The following is a 21,449-nucleotide window of genomic DNA, read 5'->3' as shown; positions in this document are numbered from 1 at the left end:
AGGTCTTATTTGTTTATTGTAATTAAATTATTTTTAAAAAATTATTAAATTATTTAAATTTTAAATTATTTTGTTAGTGTTTTTGAATAGTTTGTACATGTTGATGATAAAAATATGTTTTTTAAATAAAAAAATATTATTTTAATATATTTTAAAAAATTTTAAGTGTTTAATAGAGTTTTTTTAAAAAATATTTTTTTCAAAACTCTATTAAACACTTAAATTTTTTTAAAATATATTAAAATAATATTTTTTTTAAATAAAAAAAGCTATGGTCTCAATGGAACTCTATCTCCATCAAAATCTATAATATCTAGTTCAAATATAACTTAGAAAAACACAGATACTGAACTCTATTTAATTTGTAATTATTAGTCCCCACGTTCCTCTCTCAAGTTCGAATAACAAAGTGCATGTGAGGATTAATTACGTGGAAACTTGGTAAATTAATATTCTTAATTAAATAATATTTTTTCATCCTGATTTAACTTTAAAGTTTAAATAACATATTGATTAATTAATAAATCTTTATGATCCCAGCATATTAAGTCTTAGAGATTTAACTGTATTTTATCAATGCAATTATTTGTCTAGTATATGATTTTTATCCACGCCAGCAGTTGGCGTACCAATAAAAATGTACACAGAAGGATCACCCTAGATCCCCGTATCGCGAGAAGTTGACTCGCAGAGCGGCTTTTGATCTCATGCCACCTCAGAAATCAGATTCCCACGTGGTATTAACATGGCAGAGCTGCGAGCCTTCATTTTGTCCATGTCATCGAGAGAGAAAACTGGAGTCTAATAATATCTCTTCTAAGGTTTTTTTCCCCCAGCAATATCTGTGTTTTATTTGTCTTTTCTCAACCAGTCAAGCCGTTTCTTCTTCTTTTCAGATTTGGCGAGTGAAACCCTAGAAAGGTAATGTATTCGCTTTATCAGTCTCTAATATGTGTTTTAAACACTTGAATTTTTGAATTCTGATTACTGGACCTAGAGGGAGAATGGATTTTAAAAGGCAAAATCATTATTTCCTTTTATTGTTTGATATGCTGGAGAGCTGTAGCTCAATTTTTCCTGGAAAAATGAAACGAACTGTATTGTTTTCTCGAGAAAATCTGGAGTTTAATTGATTTATTTTTTTCATTTTTCATTTTTTTTTGTTGTGAAAATTTTGAAATTGTACTGCCCTGTGAACTTACTAACTTATCGTCTGCTTGGTTGCTTAGAAAACTGAAGAAAAGAAGCTTGCTTTGAATTATTGAGGTTTGCTTCGAAGAAATGAAGGACTACTTTTCTTGTAATTTTTTGAATTCATGTTTTTTTTTTTTGTTTACCTGGTCAGAATTTGGTAGATTTTGATCTCTGTTACAATAATATGTTTGGTTTTTGAGAAAATTGAAATGAAGGAAGAAGAGAAGTATGGAAATTCAGGGACTCAAGAAGTTTGGACAGTAAGGGGCAGAAAACTAGCTTGGATTTTTTGTATATGATTCTAATTCCCAATAAAAATCCAGAGAGAAAAAAAGTAAAGTCACATAGGTTTATTAGAGTTTCTTGGATTATTCTGGAGTAATTGTTCTTGCTTTGATTGGGCCACGTGGATAAAAAATTAAAGATCTAGCTTTGTTTTATTGCTGTATGAAGTAAATTGTATTTCATGTCCATTTCTTGGATTCTTTTATTGCTTTTTATAGTCTGATTTTTTATTTCGAGCAAGCAATGGGAGACAAGACATCAATAATTGTTCCATGTTGCAGGTTTGTCTGCTTGCCTTAAAATTATAAAAAACAAAACTTTGACTCTTTATCCTTTTTTTCTTCTTCTCATTTTCAAGAATGAGTTTCAAATCTTATCTTTGATGTATTCAGTGTCTGTAGAAAAATAAAATGTTTTTACTTTGCCAAGCTAAATACTTGGAAACCTCGTGTTCAATTTAATGTTTTCAGCACTCAAACCATTAAACTTAATTTGTCTTTTTTCCATAATTTCTCGGCCACCGATGTGTATGATATTGCTAAGCTATCAACATCTTTGAGCATTCAATGCACATCATACTGTATTTCGGGGATTCTGGTTTTGTTTATTACATCTGATGTGTAACTTGTATATCTTGTGTAGGACTTGCTGAGCTATTGTGTTTGCTGCAGTTACCATCTCGGAGATAATGTAATTTGCAATCTATCTTGCAGAATTAGGAATATTTTCTCACCTACTCAGTCCAGTGTGTTTCTCATTAATGTCCTTGAATCTGATTAATGTCAACAGTTCAAATGAATAAGAATGTTCTCAATGAACAACGGGTTTGCAGATCAAAATCATATTCTAGAAGATGAGCAGAAGAAAATAAGGGACGGGATCATGGGTGAGGACCAGGAACTCTCAGAGGAAGGTGAGTCCCAGATGAATGAGGATGAAAAAGATGTGAATGATAAGGGCATGGAATCGCTTCAGGTCCTGACCGTTGCACAGGTTGTTATTCAGAGCCAACAGCAACAGTCTCAAGGGCCTTTGGTTCACTGGGAGAGGTTCCTGCCTCGTCGGTCTCTAAAGGTTCTGCTTGTGGAAAATGATGATTCAACTCGCCATGTTGTCAGTGCGTTGCTTCGAAATTGCGGCTATGAAGGTAAAAAATTTATGCTGTCAACTCATTTGCTTAAGAGCTAGCTTGATCTGCGATCTAAAGTAGATACTTTATATCATGTAAAGAGAATGGTGCATGAGCTAGCAAGTATTGTCATTACTTTGATCAGAGAATCAGGACCTAAACTTAAAAAGATGCATGCGGTAATGATATCTTTTTATATTGTAGAATCCCTTGTGCAATTTCAGTTAAGTGTCTTTTTTTAACTACTCCATTCTATCGAGGTGTGTTAGAATAGGAAGTTTGATGAGTGATGCCCTGAGATGCACAAGAAACTGAAGATCCCTTTTATTTCAAATCAAGAACATGAAAATATGCAAGTGATGGCAATTGTGAAGAAACTGTCTATCTAGCTCTCACTCCTGATTATTACATATTTGAAGATCATTCAAATATTCTAGATTATTCATTTATATAATATCTTGTTTGTCATTAGGGCTTTCATTTTCATTTTTAATTTTTTCAGTTAAAATGGTTTTGTTTAGGAACTTATTCTAGTGGTGCTGACTTTCTCCCCATACCATTTCAAAGAAAAGCAAGTCCACCTTGAGAGGTGTAGAAAGAAGAATAATGGTTCCAGTTCCTATTCTGTATTAGGTTTGATGAATACTTATGAGAGTCCATATTTTTTCTGGAGTTGCATTTTTTGATGATTGGACTTTAGATTTAGTTACTCCTTATCTTGACTGTTCTAATTTTCTTCTCGTGGTTTTCTCCTTCACTTTCATCTTTGTTCTCTTTCCTTCCCCAATCTCTTCTCATCATGCCACATCCCTGGGGTAGATAAGTTGTTATTAATCAATCCAAATTAATCTGCATCTCTTGTGCTCTCTCATAATGTACTTTGATTTCTCATATTTTGCAAAATAGAAGTCCCATCCAGGTGCCTAATTTCAAATTTCTTAAGATATGAACAACAACCTCAAAGCATGCATGGATTGGCTAGCAATGAGAATTGAACTAACCATCCTCATTGCTTCTTCCAAGCTTGTTTCCAGTTCATCGACAGTTTTAGAAGACTTTCGTCCTAAATAAAGATGCATTCCTCATCCATCTTATATGTGTTTGTTTAAGGACAACCAACTAATATGATCATTCCTTCATAATGGTATTCATGCCTCTCTGTTCTTGAGGAGAACAAGATTTTTGCCTATTGTTAGAGAATAATATAAATCATATCTTGGAACCTCACCTAACAGCTTAAATTTTTGGATTGAGATGGTTTTTTGACATGGTATCAGAGCCTTGATGACCAAGTGGTCATGAGTTCGAATCTTACCATCCTTATTTATTTGATATAAATTAAGCACAAAATAATATGAGTTTGTGCAAGTTTCAAGCTCAAATGGTGTTCACCTGAGGAGGTGTGTTAGAGAATAATGTAAATCATGTCTTAGAATCTCACCTAACAGCTTATGTTATTGGGTTGAGATGGTTCTTTGACACCTATTAATAAACACCTCAGCTCAAGGACTCATTAATCATGCTTCTCAAGCTTCTGATTAGAGATTGGGTTACATAGAGTTTGACAGAGGTCTTTGACTAAAGAATCTTCTTCTTTTTTTTGGGTTACCCATTCTTGTTTTGGGGAGGAGGACTTGGCACCATTGAACCACAATGCTCAATGGCATCCTCTAATGATCTAAAATTTGAGAAAGTTGGGTTCTTTTTCTTACATTTCCCCCTCATTCCTTTGATTCCATCAAAATGATTTTTATACTATTTCCAAAAACCTAGTTTTCACTTTGGGATTTAGATGGCATTAGATCTGGTAGTTTATAACTTGGTTTGATACGAGAGTTCGAGACGAATTGGATTTTTTTCTTTGTTTTTTATATATTTATGTGCCGTAAAGTTATCATGCATGATAAAATACAATTATGCAATGGTCAATCTCTCTCTCATTTCTTTTTTTTCCCTTCATTTATTTAATGTAACTTTTGAATTATGGCTCGTAGATGTAATATATAAGTAATGATTGGTAATTTGATAAACGTTGTAATTTCTCAGGGAAGTGACAGATAATGTAAATTACTCTCTTTAATTACTCCAACAAATGCCTGGAACTTTCTCCTCTTTGTTTCTGTTCTTCCCATTTATAAAGCTAACAATCACTCTCTTTCTCTGTATTTTTATTTTTAGCTACTGCTGTAGCAAATGGTCTACAAGCTTGGAAGCTGTTACAAGATCTGACAAATCACATTGATCTTGTTTTAACTGAGGTGGCTATGCCTTGTTTGTCAGGCATTGGCCTTTTAAGCAACATTATGAGCCACAAAACTTGCAGGAATATTCCTGTAATTAGTGAGTGTGCTTCTACTATTTTGTTCTTTTGAAACTGACAATATTTTACAACTTTCAACTTAACAAATTGATGCTTTTAACTGGTACACCTGTTGACCTTCTGTGCAGTGATGTCATCTCATGATTCCATGAATGTAGTCTTTAGGTGTTTGTCAAAGGGTGCCGTTGACTTTTTAGTGAAGCCTATTCGAAAAAATGAGCTTAAAATCCTTTGGCAACATGTTTGGAGGAGGTGCCACAGCGTGAGTTGCTAACTTATGCCATTTTGTGTAACAAACAATAACTTGGACCAATTTTTGGACCTCAACTTCAGGTCTGTCATATATATTTATATATATAGATGCATTTGCATGTCAATTGTTGAGAAATTCAAGCTTGAAAGGAAGATGTCAATTTTGCTTGGAGCACTACCATGGATTCAAATTTCAACTATTTACATCGTGGGAGCTTTGTATGGATTTTTGTTGGCCTTTTCTGTCTTCACCATATTTACCACTCCGGTGATATAGGATCACAGAAAAGTGCCGAGTTTTGAAATTCTGTTTTGCTTTTTTTATTCATCATTCATCAGGCTAGTGGTAGCGGGAGTGGGAGTGGGAGTGAGAGTGCTGTACGGACTCAAAAATCCTCAAAGTCAAAAGGTGCTGATGACTCCGATAATGATGCTGACAGCAATGATGGCGATGACACTGGAAGCATTGGTTTGAATGCAAGGGATGGAAGTGACAATGGAAGTGGTACCCAGGTATTTGTTTTTATGAACAAGCTTATACTTTGATATTTATGAAGGGAAAAAAGAAAGTACATGGATAGTAATAGAGTAGTGGGTAATGGTATTCCTTGTACTTTGGGGACCACAATTTTTTTATGCCAGTTAAAAATGGGAATTAATAATTAGAAACTATTAAAGATACCACTCCAAATCCACCTGTCAGCGATTATATATTGGAATGCTGTACCTAGCCATGTTCAATACTTTTATTTGCAATCAAGCAAGAGTTAGAATATTCAAGTAAAAAATTTGCCTCCTGTCTTATGCTGAAGAACTTCAGCATTTTCAGTCTTTCCATGATCAAACTTCAGTAACCCTAGAATTGAGGTGCAATATATACAAGTACAAGCTGGGCTTATGATCTTTTCCCAGTGTCTTGTTATCATGTTAATATCTCAGCATTTTGCAACTAACTAAGGGGATAGCCCATAAACTAATGTACAGGGATTAAGATGGGGGGATTGGAAAAGTACATGATGGTGTTATTTGTCAGCATAAGCACTGGATTAATAGTTAAACAAAAAAACCATAGATTAAACAGAATATCCAAAAAGATACCATATAGTGAGCATAATTTCATCAAAGACTGCACGATTCTGTATCTTCCCCGTGTTTGTCAGTGGTTTTGTTAATGTGCATGTGTGCACACGAGCATCTGTTTTATGTGTGTATAGACAGATAATGTATGGAAAGGTACTTTTTGCTAGGAAAAGGTACCTTAACATGTTAATGTTAACACATGGCAGATTTGTTACAGAATGCCGCATCCTGTAACAAAGATTCTGTATTAACTCTGTCTTTGCAGAGTTCCTGGACAAAGAGGGCCATTGAAGTTGACAGTCCCAAACCAATGTTACCATGGGACCAATTAGCTGATCCTCCTGATAGCACATTCGCCCAGGTTATTCACTCAAGGCCTGAGGCATGTGACAACTGGGTGCCCCTGGCTACAACGAAGAAGTTTGGAAAGCAGGATGATGAACTTGGTATGTATGGTTCTGTATGCAGTGATTGTTTTTGAACTTTCACTCTCTGAGACCTCCTATCTCCCTCCTTTTCTTGACCTTTGGTTGAAATTATACTGCAATGAATTCGTAGATAACTTTGTTATGGGCAAGGACTTGGAGATAGGAGTACCTAGAATTCCAAATTTGCAGCATAAGGATCTAAGCAAAGAGGTACTGACCAACATAGCAGGGAATAATGGAGAGAAATTTCGTGAAATAAAATCAGAACAGGACAGTGGGCATTTAGAGAAAGGACAACTGGAGCTCAACAGTGAAAAACACAATACAGAATTGAGAAACCAAGGCAATGATCTCAAGGGTGTCATCACAAACATTACTAATCCTCGGATTGAAAGTGAAATCATAGACATCCCAAACAGTCTCTCTTCTAACAAAAAGAATGAGGTCATCTATGAGACCAAGGAGATGCCTTCTCTTGAACTGGTTTTGAAAAGGCTGAGAGATACTGGAGATGCTTGGGCCAGTGCCAATGACCGAAATGTGTTGAGACATTCAGACCTTTCAGCATTCTCAAGGTAGGATAAATTTGGATTCTGACCATATCCATTCTTTGGTCCTTCAATGGAGGTACATCCTAAAGTTGAATCTTCATTACTATGCAGGTATAATTCTGCTTCAACCGCTGATCAGGCTCCAACAGGGAATGTAGGTAGCTTTTCTCTGCTCGACAATTGTTCAGAAGCAGCAAAAACAAAATCAATGCAAAATCTTCAATCCAACTCAAATAGCACACCTCGTAATATATGTTCCAATGGAAGTAGTAACAACATTGATGTGGGCTCTACAACTAATAATGCTTTCGCCAAACCTTTGGTAATCAGAGACAAGCCAGCACCAAAATCTACAGTTAAATGCCTCCATCCTTCTTCTGCCTTCCAGCCAGTGCAGAATGACCATACACCTCTTCCTCAGCCTGTAATACAGGGTACGGGTGATGCTCCAATCGCTAACACAATTCTGGCTCAATCAAGAGGCATGAACCAGCAAGGCCAAGTGCAACACCATCGTCACTGTGTTCATAACATGCCTTTCACCATCTGTAATGATTTGTCTTTGAAAAAAATGGCAGCTGCAGGCCCCCAGTGTGGGTCATCTAACATGTTGAGTACACCCATGGAAGGAAATGCTGGTAATTACAGTATGAATGGGAGCAATGGCCAAAATGAGAGCTGCATTGCTTTGAATCCCAGAGGAATAAACTTGGAGAGCAATAGTGGGGCAGCTGGAAAAGATGAAAATCCTGGTACAGGTGATGAAAGTGGGAGCAGGAGCGGTCAAAATTGCTTTGCACCGAGAGAGGCTGCATTGAACAAATTCCGCCAGAAGAGGAAGGAGAGATGCTTTGAGAAGAAGGTATAACTGAAATTGCAGCATAATTAGATACAAGCTTAGAACTCATTTATTTTCTCTTAAAGGAACTTTTGGTGAAAAGAGTCCTAGCATGTAGATAATCTTGGTAAAAGATGGATAATTTGAACTTTGTGAGACATCCAAAGAGTAAAAATATCTCTCAATTATTTACTTATTTGTGCATGGATAAACACCGAACACTAAGATCAATCACCAAGGACGTATGACTCATCAAGCAGCAGACATTTTCTTTACTAGTATTAGCATTGAAAACATTAATTATCCCAACAGTCATCTAAGTAAATTTGTGAAACTAAGAATAAAGCATCTATTATGATGTTACCTGTTGTTTCTATATTGTAGTATTTAAAGTTTACCTTGTATTTACATAATCTTTTCTAGGTTCGATACCAGAGTAGGAAGAACCTGGCAGAACACAGACCCCGTGTCCGAGGACAATTTGTGCGACAAGTAGCATTTGAACATAAAGATGAGGATGCACATAGCTAATCTGACCTGTTACCAGCTTGTGCCTTGGGAATTTTGTGCCTGAGATCGGTTGGATTATGCTTGGCAGGAAAAATTACAGAACCGCTGTTATCAAAGACAAATTATTAACTGTGTAACGAGCTGTTCAGAAGGACATCTTGGACTATTCTATGAATGTGGACTAATATACATGTTACTGCCACGGACTACTACAACTAGATAGAAGGTAACCCGTCACGGGGTAGCCTTCTCCAATAAATGAGCTTCTCAATCTGTGTTGTATTGTAGTTTACAGGACTGCCTGAAACTTGAAAGGTTATCATTTGTTCTCCTTGTATGGATTCTGTTCTCTAATTATAATGCCTCTGTTCTCATTTTGTTTCTTCTGTTATCATAAACAAGGAATCCAACGTGATGATTGCTCGGGGTCGGTAGACCATGAATGTTTGAAAAGGCCCCGTAATCAAATTATCCGGTGACTCTGGAACTGAATCATCGGCTACCCTAGCGAGGTGGTGAGTAGACCATTGCACATGAGGCAAAAACTCGTGACGAATTGATGATACCGCAAAAGCACTCCATAAACTATAATTTTTTACCGAGGATATTTTCCCTTAAGGCCTACACGTTATGTAAACCCATGAATTCATTATGCAAGAATTCCAAGACGGTTGTCAAACCTAGACAAGCTCCAGGCAATTAGTTCAACCTCCGAATCAAAGTTTAGTCAGGAAAAAAAAAAAGCAAATAAAAATTCAGAGGAAGAGGTTTGGCTTCTCACTTTATGTTAAGATTCTTTCTCTGCCAGTTATCGTTGTCGAGTTAGATTATTGCTGCAAGCTATCATAACAGTACCATCTTTCAGGGCAGGTTCCAAGCCCCAGCGAGACATCTGCAGGAACATGTCAGTACATAATTTTGTTCTAACGATGATCAAGATAAATTACGTAACACATATTTTTGCCTTTTTTAAAAACCTTTTTTTTTGGAGCATGCATGAATCTATTCGTAGGGAGTGGCTAGAGTGGCAAACTGACACTTCAGTTCTGACTTTTGAGATGAAGCTCAAAAACCACTGAACCTGTACATCATAAGTATTCCCAATTCTATTTGTTTTGAGCTGGTTTTGAAATGCTCATCAAACAAGACGAAAAACAATGGTTGCAAATTGACGCTGAAGATAAATCAGGAAATTCAATTCAGGAAAAAAAAGGAAATCTATTTTCATTCTTTTTGGAAGATCACATTTTTCTTGTAATTTTCATCACTGGACACATGCCTCCTCTCCACATGAAAAAATATGCAGCCTCTTTGCACAGTTCCGATAACTAGAAATCTTTGCTCCCTTCACAAAAGGCAAGTGTCGATCCAAACACGGCGAGTTTGGCTCCTTAAGTTTGAGTACGGGGATGGAAGTAGTCAACACTTTTTTCTTGACCATGAAGTGGAAATTGCTTATCTTGTTCTTTGAGCTCCCCCTCACATTGCATATTCCCCTGTTCAAAATTGTCAACTGCAGCAAAATAAAATAATGATAAAATAGGTGAAACGGGAGCAATTAGTCGCAGCATCAGATTTAAGCTTTTAGCTTGCAGTCTCGAAACCATTATGTCAAAGCAAAGGGGAAGTTTTCAGTTTGAGATGATGCTACCCAGTTCCATGACCGTTAGACTTTTTTTATAAAAAAGAAAAAAAAGAGGAGCTCTTTGCAATTTTATTGGTGGAACTAACAAGCCCTTCTTTTCTGTGTTGCAGCTATTTTATTTTTTATTTTTTTTATGTGCCCAAATTAGAGCCATGAGCCATTTGGCACCAGCTGGCACTCTCATTATCACTCTGGGTCCGTTATTTTAAAAGAAAGTCAAAACTTTAAAAACGACAAAATCCCCATGCTCCCTCCCAATTTAAATAAACGACACTTTCTTTTCTGCCGTTTGATCAATGATCATGCCATCATCTCAAAACAATCAGTTTTACAAAAACAAATATCAATTTTCTTAACCACCAGGTATTAAAATTCAACTTCTCGTTGATTGTTGTTTGGCAGTGTGATAGCGGTTATTTTTCAAATAACTTTTTATATCAAAATGCATGCCAATGATTTTTTTTATTTTTTAAAAATCATTTTTGACATCAGCATATCAAAACGATCCAAAAAATACAAACCATTCTCAATTTTAGCAAAAAAAAAATAATTAAAATTTGGCAAAACACAGGTTGAACCTCAGAGCCAAACAGGCTAAAATTACTTGCATTGTATCCCTAATTAAAAAAAAAAAAGTGATTTCTTCTTAAGTTTCTACTCAAAAATTGTAACTTGAAATACATGGAAAGTCTCATGGTATTTAAGCTATAATCACTAAATATTTATTAATACAAAGAGAGGAGAAAAAATCATATTCAATCTCGTATAAAAAATTATTTTTTATTATTCTCTTTATTTTATTAAAAAGTATTATAAATATTCAATAATTACAACATTCACGGTAAAATTCATGGGAATACACGTCCATTAAAGTTAACAAGAAAATCAATTTTAAGACAGTTATTGATTTGATAAATCAGTCAAAGATTATGTCTAAAACAAAAGCTCACTTTTGATGTTGTATAATACGATGAAGGTCAGCTTTTACTGTTTATGTTTTGATGCTGTTTAGAGAGTGTTTGGCTGTGTGTTTCAACCTGTGTTTTGCTAAATTTTGAATTTTTTTGTTGTTGTTAAAATTGAGTGTGGTTTGTATTTTTTAGATCGTTTTGATGTGCTGATGTTAAAAATAATTTTAAAAAAATAAAAAAACATCATTGACATGTATTTCTGCACGAAAAGCTATTTGAAAAGCAACTGCTACCACACTGTCAAACACACTCTTAATATTGTGGTATTAATTATTTTTAAAAGTATTTTTTTATTTAAAATAGATTAAACTAATATTTTTTTTTATTAAACCAATAAAAAAATACAGAAAAAATAATTAAAAAAAAAAACTTTTTAAAAACATGCTCAGCTGCGGAAACAAACGGGATCCTAGTGTGGAAAAATAATGTAAATAGTTAAGCAAACTAATTATTTATCAAATATCTGTTTTTTTTTTTCCGGCCGGGCAAGTTCATTAATTTAATGAAAAATCCTTCCCTAAAACACGGTTTGCAAAAGTAGCGTTTTCAAACCCTCGATTCCACCGCCAGAATGCCACTGGCAAAGGGTGTTTCAAAAACCACGCTATTATTTTCCACCTGGAAACTTACCGGGTGTAGTAGAGCAGGTGAAGTGGAGTTTTCTTGTTTTCTGTTTTTTTGTCAAAGGAGAGCCCTGAATCCAAGAAGAAAAAACAAGAGAGGAGATGAATATAGAAAGGTCATAGTTTTATTATTTATATGTTGATTTTTAAAAGTATTTTTTTTATTTTGAAATATATTAAAATTAATTTTTTTAATTCTGATATCAGAACATCAAGATTATAAAAAATATGAAAAAATATTAATATATTTTTAAAAACATAAAAAAAATAAAAATTACTTCACTTCCACACAAGTCACCAGTGTATCCAAAAGTAGTTGATTTTGGTTGCTGTTTTTTTGTAGAGACTACCAGCTTCACTTGGTTGAAAAGGCAAGTTTGGTCAAGAGTTTTGTGAATCCATGCCCCGATTGACAGGGGCATCCTTGTCTTTCGGTAGGGACTGGTTTCCTTTTGGCAAGGATTAGATATGCCCCAAAAACAAAAAAACGAGTAATTTAGCTCACCGCGATGTAAAAAAAACTAAAAAGGGGCAAAGAACGGGATCTGAGCTGGGAGAAGTGTGCTCTGGATATTTATAATTTGATCCAGACAAGTCAAAGGATGATCTTCTAGTGCTATGAGCATCAAGAAGGCAAATGATAATGTTGAATCCTTGAGGTGTTTGCTCGTATCATGACTATTTTTGCCTCTTGCATCATCATTTTTTCATTTCACAATTGAATTCAGTGGATCAATGCAACTACAATCCTATAAGTTATCTAGAATCTTAGTGGAATGAAATTGACATCAATGTGCGAAGGATGAATTAAAAAACACCATTCTTTTTTCTTGATTATGCTCGGTAGATTTTTTTTTAATCACTCATGAAATTTAATTTCACTTTTTTTTTTTTTTTTTGTTAGTGTTGGTGTTCGGGTCAGTTTTCGTGCACCTCGACTAATCTCACGAACCCTGAAGTTAACGCCCATATAAACCTTTAATAGTTATCATATTAGCAACCACATGGTCCAAACTTAAAATTAGAGGAAAATTTAATTTAACCTTACTCTTAACAGCTAGTGACATAATTTACTTGAAAAATTATACTGAGGGGTAAAATTGTTTTTTTATGACAAGTCTCCTTTTGATTTTAAAATTACTTGATGATAAAAATATTTAAGAGATGTTTTTTTCAAGCTAGCTTGTGTGTCAACTTGAAATAGGTTATTCTCTGAACCTGTTTTTTTTTTTTTTAAAAAAAAGTAATTACAAGTAGAAAAAAAAATTACAGAAAAAAAAAAAATTATAAGTTACTTCCAGTGGATCGTATATTTTATTATTTAAAAACAAACCTAGAAGTAACTAACAGTAAATCATTAATTACTCCCTTGATGACCATACAAATTTTCAACTTTCTATACCTGTTTAATACATTTCAAAAAAAGTAATAATTATTGACTCTTGAAATTTGAATTCAAAGGTGGGAAAAGAAAGAAAGAAAAGGAAACAAACATTCCAGTGAATCCCTTTAAAATACGGTAAGTTTCTCTCGGATCCTAGCATGATTCAAAATAGCAGTTGTCAATTTGTCATGTCAGTACATAGTAGTTGTCTTGCTATGTTGCTTGCCCTTGGAATTAATTCCATATGAAGAGTTGGGTATTGGACACTAGGGTGAACAAAAAAATATTAAAAAATTGATTAAATTGAAAAAATTAAAAAAACTAATCCGTAAAAAAACTGATTAAACCGATTAAAATTTTAAAAAAACTGACCGGTTCAGTTTTATAAGCTTGAAACAAAAAAAACCTGAATCGAATCAAACCTAGACCGAAAAAACCAGGTCAAATTGAAAAAACCAAGCCAAAACGAAAAAACCGAGCCAAACTGAAAAAATGAGCTAGAACCATGCCAAACCAAAAAAACCGACCCAAACCGAAAACACCGAGCCAAACCAAAAAAACGAGTTAAAACCAAGCCAAACCAAAAAAACCGATCCAAACCGGTTTGAATAAATTTTTATTCTAAAAAACCAAACCAAAACCGGCCGTTTGAACTGATGTTGATTTTTAATTTTTTTTTTAATTTAATTACTATTTTTTATATAAAAATCAAACCAAAAATCATCACTCCTATCGGACACCATCCGCACAACACCGTTTATATGGAAAGCATTCCTCGCTCGAGCTGGTGCTCACAATACCATTTATCAATCACATGGCGACAACGCGCTGAAATCATTGGGTTAGGTTGGCATTATTGCTAACAACTCGCAGTTCTGGAAACTTGAGTCTTGTTTCGGACACCAACGACATGTTACCCGGTCGTGTGGTTTTAAAATTACAATCAAAACCATCCACCGCGAGTAATTAAATTTATTTATCTAATAGATCATGTCTAAAATATAAATATTTTCAAGTAATAAAAACAACAATGCACTCACTGTGAAATAATATGGATAAATTCAATGACGTGTAAATCTTTTATTAATTTGATCCAGGGTTTAGTAATGAACGGTTTGTAAACGCACAAACTGTCGTTTGCATATTAGTGAAATTATCGACCTTCACTTGCTAAGCTTTTCATGCAAGATGCATGCATGTCAAAAGTAATTTTGTTGATTAGAACGAAATTGTTTTAGCTTTAAACTTCCATAAATTTATATTATTAAATGTTTAATTTTATTAATTAGAATAAACTTATGATTATTTAATTATTAAAATTTCAATATCATATTAAAAAATCATCTAAAATTTTCACTTGAAAAAAAATATAAATTATATATTAAAATTCAATTAATAATTTAATCTTTAAAATTGATTTGGTTTTTTATACAACACAAACCTCGTTCTACTTTCTAAATAAAATTAACTAGCAGCACAATTTATTTAATGATGTATTCCATTGGTATAAATCCAATCTTTTTTCTCACAGGGGGTGAGAATTGAAAAAGAAAGAAAAAAGGATGAGCATTCCACCGGGCAGCTTGGTATTAGCAAGAGTAAAATTATATCCATGCCCAAGTATTTAACAGTACCATAGTTTTAAAATTTGATCTGGTCTTACGGGTTGATCTGAAATCCAGTTGATCTAAAACTAGAACTTGATCGGGTTGAAGAAAAAACAAAAGAAAAAAATCTGATATAACTTGATCAAAAATCTGATTGCAACCCGTTAATCTTTTAAAAAAAAACTAAAATAATGTTATTTCAATTTCTTTTAAAAAAATTGACTCGAATTATCTAATGATCTGTTAAAACCAGAAACTTAAGTCCACCGGGCTAGTTATTGAAACAGATCTAAATAGTAAATACTATGGACAGTACATTTACAAGCCAGTAGTAATTTAGGTTTGTCCAATAAAAACATGGAAATTCAAAATCCTGAAAAGCTGTCATGGAAACAAATCATACAAACCGACGTGGCAACTATTATTTTATAATTTATTAAACATCTAATATTCTTGAAACCTACACGTAACCACTTATCACCTATCATTAACATATCGGTTTATACGAATCTTTAATATAACTTTATTGTATATGAATGATTTTCGATGTCTAGTTTTAAAATATCATGTATTTATGATACAGTGATCACATCTAGCCAACAATACTACACATCCCTATAGCACACATGATAGTCAATTTCCTCAATTAAAAAAAAATAATGTAAAATGAGTAATCATTTGATAAATCAGTCTACGTGAAGGATAAAAAAGACACATGATTTTTTTATATATATTTTATTAAAATTTAAAATTATTTTATTTAGTTTTTCAGAAAAAAATTATACATTTTAACCAATACAGTAATTAAGATTTCATGCTGTGGTGAATATATATATATATATATATATATATATAAACATATTTCATACAAAGTATTATACAATATATCTAAAGCACCTGTACCAATTAAAATCTAAAATTGAAACCCAGTAAAATCTCTGTGATCTGAAAATAAGACCCTTGAGAAGCATGGGAATGAACGGAGAGAATATTATTTTTGGAGGAATGATTATGGTTATTTTTAAAAGTATTGTTTATTTAGAAATATATTAAAATAATAATATTTTTATTTTTTAAAAATTATTTTTTATATTAGTGTAATAAAATGATCTAAAAATATTAAAAAAAAATTAATTTTAAATAAAAACATTTTAATTTTTTTTTAAAAAATATTTTTGAAATATAAAAATAAAATGAGGAATTTATGGGAATATAGAAAGTCTGAGTTGCCATTCATAAATTGGCAAGACAGAAGGACGCAGCTGCAAAAAGACACAGGAATGAAATGATATATACCAGAATAACCCTCTCTCTGAACTAAAGACATAAGCACACTCTCTCTCTATCCCAAGCGGTGTTTGGTCTGCTTCCGCCCCCCCTCTCTCTCTGCGAGGTAATACTCGTTGCAGTGAGAGAGAAAGAGGGACTAAAATGGGTTGCTTTTCTTGTGCTGGAAAGTCCAGAAAAAATGCCAGTAACAAGAAGCCTGATGATCAGATCCCGTCATCTTCAGGTATTTCAATGAAAGACACCATAAAGCTTGAAAGTTTAGATTTTTTTTTTTGTCATATGCCCAGTATCAAGTTAATATTTCTTGGACTGATTTTCATGCATTTTTTGTTGCCATGAAAAATGATTTGAATTGATTAGGTACGCCGTTTGCATAATTGTGTGAGGCAATCTTTTACGGGTTTGGAATAATGTATTGATCTGGATTGGTCACGGAGGATAAGATTTGAGATTGATGTTTCTCTGTGGCACATGTTTAGCTCTTGTTTAGACTAATGTGGTTTATTTCGAAGCCTAATCGAATGATAATGACTTTGTGGGCATGACGAGTTTCCATAATTACAAGTAGTGTAAACCAGCTTAAAATGATTGTTAGTACTACCGGGATCGATTCAGCAACGATTTACCTTAAACAGTTGCTCGTAGCGTCAAATTCAAGAAATCAGGTAATTAATGAAGCTGAATTTTATTAATACCTCTTGCCCTTGCCACCTTGATTGTAAATTATTTATTAATTAAAGTTTTGTTGGATTTGTAATTTTCCGAGTTGGTTCAATCACTTTTTAAGAAGTTAATCACACTTTTGTTTCATGCTAATTGTAAAAGGTAGGTTAATTAACATTACAGTAGTTGTACAGGTGTATACTTCTTTTCTTTTTTTTATTCCTGCATGCTTGAATAAAAGGCAAGTTATCTTAATGTCGAGGTCAAATTTCCTTAAAAGAATTTTTCAGCATCCACTTAGTTCAGAAACTGTTTACAGTTCCGTTATAGTTGGATAGCTGGTGTTGCATACGGAAGCAATGTGCGATACTTGTAATGGAGCTCAATCGTTTTCTTGTCTTGTATGACTGGGAAAATCCAAGCTCAGATCCTTCTTGAATGCCTGTTTTGTCTTTTGCGATTCTTCATTTTCTTTCCAAACTCTTATTGACACGATGAAATGTTATCAATTGCCAAGAATCCTTTATGTTTGCTGATGTAATAGTATGTACCATATCTTGCTCTTCTACATTCAATAAAAAAAAAAAAATTCGTATTGATTGCATTCCAGATAAAACAAAGTCAAATATGGCACTGGATGTGAAGGAGGCTTCTAAGGATGGAGGCTCTGAATACATAGCAGCACATACATTCACATTTCGCGAGCTGGCAAATGCAACAAAGAACTTCAGGGCAGATTGTCTTTTGGGTGAAGGAGGTTTTGGCAGAGTATATAAAGGGAGATTGGAGAGTACCAATCAGGTTGGTTGAACTTTTTGGATTCTAGCAGTCATGAAAAATTTTCAAGTTCTGCCAAAACCAGTGTTATTTTATAGAAAGTTCCTCAGAACATGTTTTAAAAACAATAGTAGTAGTAGACAAAAGGCATTGAGAGTGTGCATTTTAAGCAATGGAAAAAAATATACTAAGGGCAAAGAACAAAAAAGGAGAAACAAGCACTGATACTGCTTAGAAGAGAAAGCAAACCATACCTGGCCAAGACTGAAGTTGCAGCTTCACATGTTATTTTGAACTGCCTTGCATCTCATGCCATGATCATTGTTGCCTGGAATGAATAACAGTTCTGCCTTGTCACTACTTTGTTCATGCCATGATGGTCACCTTGCCCCACCAGTGTCCTGCCCCACTGTCACTTTGCCTGTATTGTGATCAATCTCCAGCCACTGTTGTCACCACCATCAGAACTCAAGTACCAGAACCTCACATTACAACCATTGCACAGGGCCCTCAATCACCCAGCAAATCCCCACATGTTCATCTATGGCTGCTTCCACCTCAGCCACTGGATCTTGAAAGTCAAAACCTACAGCAGAATCTCTGCTGCCCCTTCCACTAATCTAGGAGATCATGGTTGCATGCTTATTAAAGGCATTCTAGGTAGCATGCGTTGCTTCTTAATGTATACTTGATCTCTACTGTTGGTTGCTTTTTTATCCAAAACATTTATCTATAATGTAAAGCAAACAGGAAGGTAACTGGAAATAAAAGCAACATCGACAGACAAGTTTTTCTTTGTAGTCTTCATTATTTTGGAAGGCATAAAAGTGCCCAAAGAAATATGGGAATTATAAGGTGCGTGTTTCACCAAAAGGGAAAGTTTGTGAAGAACTCCCTGCAAAAGCAGTGTGCTTTTAACTGGAGCAAAAGTTAAAATATACTTCTTTTCTGCTGTGTTTGTTCTTTCTTTTTTTTTCAAAATAATCTCTTAACTGTTAGCATTTAATCTCTTTTTAATGCATTTAGTTTTGACCGTTTGCAACAGGGTTGTGGTAAGACCTTAACCATGTCCTTTGGATTGTGTAGGTTGTAGCTATCAAGCAACTTGATCGTAATGGGCTGCAAGGGAATAGAGAGTTCCTTGTTGAAGTATTGATGTTGAGCCTACTCCACCATCCGAATCTCGTTAACTTGATTGGCTATTGTGCTGATGGAGATCAGAGACTTCTGGTTTATGAATACATGCCATTAGGATCCCTGGAAGACCATCTACATGGTATGGTACCAAATCTTGATTTCTAGATAATTAGGCTGCAAAAAAGTTTAGGGTGTTTTTTTGTCCATTACATATCCTGTTAAACAGTCGAATGAGATCGATGGCAGGTGAGGTGCAGAAACTACATGGTTGCGGCGAAGATTTCTGTTCTAGATTCACATTTCTTGTTTAATAACTGCAGTGGCTTGATATAGATTTCATGTAGCAAATCTTCAGCAATTTTCCTTCTTATATGCTTATATTTCAGACCTGCCACCTGATAAAAAACGACTTGACTGGAATACAAGAATGAAAGTAGCTGCCGGTGCTGCGAAAGGCTTGGAGTATTTGCATGACAGTGCTAACCCCCCTGTTATATACCGTGATTTGAAATGCTCAAACATTTTACTTGGTGAAGGTTATCATCCCAAACTATCTGATTTTGGCTTGGCGAAATTGGGTCCTGTTGGTGACGAGACTCATGTATCCACAAGAGTGATGGGAACCTATGGATATTGTGCACCTGAATATGCAATGACAGGTCAGCTTACTCTGAAATCAGATGTTTATAGCTTTGGTGTTGTTCTCCTTGAGATTATTACTGGGAGGAAAGCTATTGATAATTCAAGAACCGCTGGGGAGCATAACTTGGTTGCATGGGTAAGAAAGCTATCCATGTCTTCCTCCTGCTCTGATATTCTCATCCTTCCTGTATACATGCCTCACTTAAATAAATACGTAGTGCAGCAACCATGAATCCATGTACCTTTGGTCTCCTTCTTCTCCTTCTTCTTCTTCTTATTTTTTTTTTTTTGGTTTTTTGAGTCCAGGATTATATGACGAGAACTGCTGCCGAATGCCAATCCTTAGGCTTAGGGCCTAAACCATACCTATACCCAAAACCAATACTTATACCCATATTTTTATCCCTTATCCATAAGTAAGAAATTTGAATATCTATACTCTATGATATCCATTCCAATATTCCTTACCCAAATACTATGTATAACTCAACATAAAATAAAAAATAATATATACTTATAGTAATGGGGATCTAATAAATATTATACATGTGTATAATGTTAATGTTGGGGTAAGTGTATATTATACTGAATTGAAAAACTATATATATATTGGGCTGGGTTTGATAATATCTATAACCTATCCTTTATCCATTTGGAAAGAATTTTAGATATCCATGTCTGATTCAAAATAGCAACTATCCATAAAAATTCTACCCATTTAGATGGGTGGATATCCATCGAATTTGGATCAAAGTGTTATCCCTAGGATCCATCCGCTTCACACAATAAACTTAGTCAGTGTTTCATATTTAGCTAGTCAGTATTATTTCTGCATTTCAGATTTGCTATGCTGTTGCTGTCACATCAGCTAGTTAGGAGCTGATCACCAAGAATACAAGTTCTTGTCATGAAGCTACTTAAGTGTATCCTATCTAATTCGTCCCGTGTTGCAGGCACGACCGTTATTTAAAGATCGGAGAAAATTTGCGCAGATGGCTGACCCATTACTCCAAGGCCACTATCCAATGAGGGGCTTGTATCAAGCTCTTGCTGTTGCTGCAATGTGTGTTCAAGAACAGCCTAATATGCGACCCCTTATAGCTGATGTAGTCACAGCACTTTCTTATCTTGCTTCCCAAAAGTATGATCCAGAGACCCAGCCAGTCCAGGGCTCTCGCACAGGCCCTTCTACTCCTGGAACTAGAAGGGAACAATGAAGGTGGTAGGGTAGAGATTTAGCAGGAACAGTTGTCTAAGGATGGTTCAAACCTCGGGAAACCAATTTTAGACTGCTATCTCCCTGCAAACCGCGGGAACACAGGATGATTCACCCGAACAAATTTCTATCCATGATTCAGAGATCAGAGGATTAGATATGCAGTTGTTGGCTGCGTTTGCTATGGTTCTTGTCGATCAAATTCTGCACCAGTCCAGGTGTAGCGGTGTCAGACACAAATGCTGCAATAGAAAATTCGTCTTCCTCCTTTTTGTAAGTTCGTTTCGGCCTTACGATTATCATTATTTTTTCCCAGTCTTCTACCCCTTCCTTTACAAAAATTTTTCATGTCCAATTGAGCTTTGGGCCTTGTATCTAATTCTCATTCTTCATAGAAACTTGTGCAGCCTTGATAAAAGTCTGCTCTAGTTGCTTGGAATTGCTCCTTGCCTATGTTTTTTTTTATGCATACATCCTCCTGATTTGCCCAAAATCTTTGGAATTGATCTATCTCTCAGGGGTGACTTCTTTTGGATCTGGCACTTTGAACATGTGGTTTTGGAATATGGGCGTGACGGACTAACAGGGAAGTAAAATATGTAAAATCCAACTTAGCAAGGTTCTGATCCTATTTTTTTGGAGGAATCGCCTCTCCCGCCAGCCATAACTCGAGTTTCCCCGCTCTTCTTTTGAACACAAGCAACCCCCCATGCAATTCGGCTCTTTTTTCCTGAACTTCTTGCTCTCATCAACTCCAGTGTTTAAAGCAAATCATTTACTTTCATCTATGTTCCTTCTCTATAACAAAACCGAATCCCAACTCCTAACCTTTCCTCCAGATGTCAGAACACCTCAGTCGTGAAATTGTCCTAAGACGGAAGTTGAACCCTTACCCAGCCTTCATTCA

The 21,449-nt window shown here is 34.7% G+C and overlaps 2 protein-coding genes across 13 annotated transcripts; both read left to right on the top strand.

The window, feature by feature from the left end:
* Positions 1–774: 774 nt before the first annotated feature.
* Positions 775–8,965, top strand: LOC118059917 (two-component response regulator-like PRR73). 11 transcript variants are annotated; one of them, XM_035072938.2, is made up of 11 exons: positions 775–921; positions 1,230–1,266; positions 2,122–2,169; positions 2,312–2,626; positions 4,787–4,948; positions 5,057–5,190; positions 5,520–5,693; positions 6,526–6,706; positions 6,819–7,263; positions 7,351–8,101; positions 8,501–8,965. In XM_035072938.2, the coding sequence occupies exons 4-11, from the start codon at positions 2,362–2,364 to the stop codon at positions 8,606–8,608; spliced, it is 2,220 nt and encodes a 739-aa protein (XP_034928829.1). In that variant the 5' UTR covers positions 775–921; positions 1,230–1,266; positions 2,122–2,169; positions 2,312–2,361; the 3' UTR covers positions 8,609–8,965. The 11 variants fall into 11 exon arrangements, with proteins under 11 accessions (XP_034928829.1, XP_034928823.1, XP_034928827.1 ...); XM_035072932.2 differs by having other exon boundaries at positions 2,269–2,626; XM_035072936.2 differs by having other exon boundaries at positions 1,230–1,300.
* Positions 8,966–16,124: 7,159 nt separating this feature from the next.
* LOC118059916 (probable serine/threonine-protein kinase PBL7) lies at positions 16,125–20,981 on the top strand. 2 transcript variants are annotated; one of them, XM_073411569.1, is made up of 6 exons: positions 16,186–16,330; positions 16,468–16,772; positions 17,381–17,571; positions 18,634–18,823; positions 19,071–19,462; positions 20,280–20,981. In XM_073411569.1, the coding sequence occupies exons 3-6, from the start codon at positions 17,398–17,400 to the stop codon at positions 20,541–20,543; spliced, it is 1,020 nt and encodes a 339-aa protein (XP_073267670.1). In that variant the 5' UTR covers positions 16,186–16,330; positions 16,468–16,772; positions 17,381–17,397; the 3' UTR covers positions 20,544–20,981. The 2 variants fall into 2 exon arrangements, with proteins under 2 accessions (XP_034928819.1, XP_073267670.1); XM_035072928.2 differs by lacking the exon at positions 16,468–16,772 and having other exon boundaries at positions 16,125–16,330.
* The last annotated feature ends 468 nt before the right edge of the window (positions 20,982–21,449 follow it).

The sequence above is a fragment of the Populus alba genome, chromosome 10 (genome assembly GCF_005239225.2).
Source record: "Populus alba chromosome 10, ASM523922v2, whole genome shotgun sequence".
Classification (NCBI taxonomy): domain Eukaryota; kingdom Viridiplantae; phylum Streptophyta; class Magnoliopsida; order Malpighiales; family Salicaceae; genus Populus; species Populus alba.
This window is presented reverse-complemented; position numbering and strand designations above follow the sequence as displayed.

What these genes read in the sequence shown, in the direction of transcription:
- LOC118059916 (XM_035072928.2), top strand. Translation starts at nt 16,249, where the DNA reads ATGGGTTGCTTTTCTTGTGCTGGAAAGTCCAGAAAAAATGCCAGTAAC. An exon ending in TCAGATCCCGTCATCTTCAG is followed by an intron (nt 16,331 to 17,380) that starts GTATTTCAATGA and finishes ATTGCATTCCAG; the next exon opens with ATAAAACAAAGTCAAATATG. An exon ending in AGCATAACTTGGTTGCATGG is followed by an intron (nt 19,463 to 20,279) that starts GTAAGAAAGCTA and finishes CCCGTGTTGCAG; the next exon opens with GCACGACCGTTATTTAAAGA.
- LOC118059917 (XM_035072932.2), top strand. Translation starts at nt 2,284, where the DNA reads ATGTTCTCAATGAACAACGGGTTTGCAGATCAAAATCATATTCTAGAA. An exon ending in CAGGAATATTCCTGTAATTA is followed by an intron (nt 4,949 to 5,056) that starts GTGAGTGTGCTT and finishes CCTTCTGTGCAG; the next exon opens with TGATGTCATCTCATGATTCC. An exon ending in AGAGATGCTTTGAGAAGAAG is followed by an intron (nt 8,102 to 8,500) that starts GTATAACTGAAA and finishes AATCTTTTCTAG; the next exon opens with GTTCGATACCAGAGTAGGAA.